This window comes from Copidosoma floridanum, unplaced genomic scaffold, assembly GCF_036245765.1.
Source record: "Copidosoma floridanum isolate Cflo_tuat_1 unplaced genomic scaffold, Cflo_Japanese_pri ptg000020l, whole genome shotgun sequence".
Classification (NCBI taxonomy): Eukaryota; Metazoa; Arthropoda; class Insecta; order Hymenoptera; family Encyrtidae; genus Copidosoma; species Copidosoma floridanum.
In genome coordinates this window covers 3,966,367-3,969,405 of record NW_028321897.1, presented here as the reverse complement: position 1 = coordinate 3,969,405, position 3,039 = coordinate 3,966,367, and the positions used below count along the sequence as shown (strand labels likewise).

Genomic DNA, 3,039 nt, shown 5'->3' with positions numbered 1-3,039 from the left:
TAAAAAAACTCATTTCTCGGAAAAATCCGATCCATCGTATGATACTGTAACTTCTGGCTGCGCCGCTCGCTGCTCGTGGCTGACGCATCGCTCCTTATCACTTACTCTTGTGAAGGCAAGTGTAAAAAATACTTTATTAATTTTTTCTCTTAATTTTGCGCATGTTGGAAGATAAAAAAACACCACATCGATAGGAAATTTTCCGCCCTGCACGCTGGTATTTTTATTTTTATCATATCTGCCGAGATATCTGCTACGGTTTACGAGGTATGAGTGCGAGAAACCTCAGACACGATTTTCATATTGAACCAATAATTTAAAAAATGTTTTATTATTTTTCCCGTAATCAGCGTCATTCAATACACACAATATCAAAAAGCCAATTTGCACATCAAATTTCTAGTAGACGGTTTAACCGAGTCGATTAATCATAACTATTTGCAAATATCTGCATTGTCGCCGTATTTAGTAACATATCGTTTTCACTTGATTCGATTTTTTATCTACTTTTGGTTGTTCTGTTTTAATGAGTATAAATATTACTAATAACGTAAAAAAAAATTTTTTTTAATTGTAAATTTATTAAAAAATAAGGGTTACGTCTGTGTACTACAGTTTGACAATTCATACTGATTGTTAAATACTGACATATTGTTTTTATGAAGTAAGAATGGCAAAGCATTGACTCACGTAATGTCATTTGTATTTTATTATTTCGATGAATTTTACAAAAATTTTTATCATACATGCTTTTGTACATTTTTGTATTTTAAAAAGGTTTGGATTGGAACTGATTACTTATTCATTGACTTTTCAATTTTTAGTGCTTGACGAGCCATTTCCAAAGCTCCTTCACGGGTTTTATTCCCTCCAATAAAACGACCACTGTGAACAAACACACAGTCTTTAATTTTTGCTACATCACTCAATTCTTCATCTCGCAATCCAGCCCATTGTTCTGGTAAGAACATTCTGAAAGATATTGAATGAAAAATTATGTAAGCTATATTTTTTGTTTTTGTGAAACCTCTCAAATTACGATTTTTGTAATTGTGTAAATCACTATCGTTTTACCTGCACACAAAACTGCCATACTGCTGAGGTACACCTTGAACCCTATAACTGTTATCTTTAAAAATTACATACTTAATAGCAGGATCTATATTCGATTCGTTTTCAATGCTAAAAAGATGTTCTTTCCATGGAACTGACTGAGACATTTCAATGATTTCACCACTGGGATCAACCTTGAAAATTAGAAATAAAACATGTCAATACAGGATTTAAAGTTCACTCCAACAAATTTGTATTTACATACCTCAAATCGTTTGTTTATAGACTCTTGGACAATTGTTCTAGCTGGCAGCCATGAACGTACAGAATTTTCAACAAAATACGTAAATTCTTCTCCAACCATGGCCATTGCTTTACTGAATTGTTCGTCTTCTTTTAAATGTGGTGTATTCCATTGAATATTGAGTCTTCCAACTCTCGAGCATAGGTCCGTACATATTCGATACCTGAAATGATTGCATAGCTTCAATATGCATGAATTGTTTAGGCCCATCATATTGAGTAAAGGAGGAACTTACAGGGGTTCACCATCAAACATTGGTACTCCGTTGTCAATGCCATCGATTTCTACGATGAAACTATAGTAAATCTTTTTGAATATCCTTTCTAAATCGTCTTCGTTCAATTCAGGAACCAAATGCTTGATTATTTGGTGCCCAAAGTGGCAATAAACTAAACCAGCACTACTTAATTTAATGGTTGTTGTATATTCTGGCTTTTTTATCACAGTGCTTATGGACTCGTTAAAAGTTCTGAAAAAAAAGCAAAAAGTAGACATCAAAATGATTTTGAATGAGTAAGAAAAAGGTTCACAACTATAAAATTGCTCTATTTGAGTACACAATGTTTTAACACAAACCTCATGTGGTGGTCATAGCGATGAGTACTGGGATCGTACTTTCCACCCACGTCCACCACGATATCACAGCTGTCAAGAATACTTTGATCTCGAGTTCTTGGTAACAAAAAACAGACTCAAATTATGTCATCGACAACCATAAAACTCGACAAAGAAGTTTTAAGTTTACATTTAAACGCATGCAAGTGTGAGAATAGGTCCTCTGAGATACAGGTGTGACAGTTAACTTGAAAATGACTGATTAAAATAGAGTGGAGCAAGTACAAGTATATACTCACCGGACAATCGAAGCGTCCTGGTATTGGGGCAAAAGTTTGAGCATGTAGCAGGCAAGTACCTCGTCGCAGTGGAAGGTTCCATTGTGGGTGCCAATTTTCAACGGACTCATACTAGCTAATCGACGTGAATTTGCTGGGTAATCAATTGTCAACATACGAGACCGTTGCAGGTTAGTTGTTTTAAACAATGCAGTGCCGGCTACCCGGACAACTGTTGCGACAAGGAACATATACAAATGCTTGTTTACCTTTTCCGAACGTAACGTGTATTTGACGCACACTGGCAGTTTACGTGCTTTTCACGAGAGAAAAGTGTGATATTCAATCTTTGGGAGGAAAATTTTTAAATTCTGAGCGATTTTTGTTAGAAAATCCCTTGGATGAACAGTATCCAACACACATGCGGCATAACCCCTGAGTAGCAGACGACACATTGCGCCAATTTCAAACCACCTCTCGATGACTCTCGATCTTGACCAAGTGCTGAGGCCCGAGAATAGTCAAAAGTCTAAACCAGCCACCACTTCTACCACAATTGATAAATACTATGATCAGTGGCGATATAAAATTTTGTTGTCATATGTTATTTTGGAGAAGAGTTATGAGGTAATTATAGTGATGCCATAAAATTAATTTTAAAAACCAACCGCAACTTAGGCGAGCGATGACAAGATAGAAAGTTGTTAGTAAAAATATCATTTGTGGTAAGATTAAAATTTATATTTTAATTGAAAATCGACCACAAATAAATTTTTTTACGGTCAAATTTCAAGTAGAACATAAATTCTAATCTTTCTGCAAATAGTACTTGAATCATAAAGATTTCAT

General features: G+C 34.9%; 1 protein-coding gene across 3 annotated transcripts; it reads right to left on the bottom strand.

The window, feature by feature from the left end:
- Window positions 1–694: 694 nt before the first annotated feature.
- Window positions 695–2,632, bottom strand: LOC106645082 (MYG1 exonuclease). 3 transcript variants are annotated; one of them, XM_014360844.2, is made up of 7 exons: window positions 2,460–2,632; window positions 2,212–2,344; window positions 1,934–2,029; window positions 1,593–1,826; window positions 1,319–1,520; window positions 1,075–1,247; window positions 695–972 (listed from the first exon to the last, which is right to left on the bottom strand). In XM_014360844.2, exons 2-7 carry the CDS (start codon window positions 2,319–2,321, stop codon window positions 795–797), a joined length of 993 nt encoding a protein of 330 aa, XP_014216330.2. In that variant the 5' UTR covers window positions 2,322–2,344; window positions 2,460–2,632; the 3' UTR covers window positions 695–794. The 3 variants fall into 3 exon arrangements, with proteins under 3 accessions (XP_014216330.2, XP_089450188.1, XP_089450187.1); XM_089594062.1 differs by having other exon boundaries at window positions 2,212–2,326; XM_089594061.1 differs by lacking the exon at window positions 2,460–2,632 and having other exon boundaries at window positions 2,212–2,453.
- Between the last annotated feature and the right edge of the window lie 407 nt (window positions 2,633–3,039).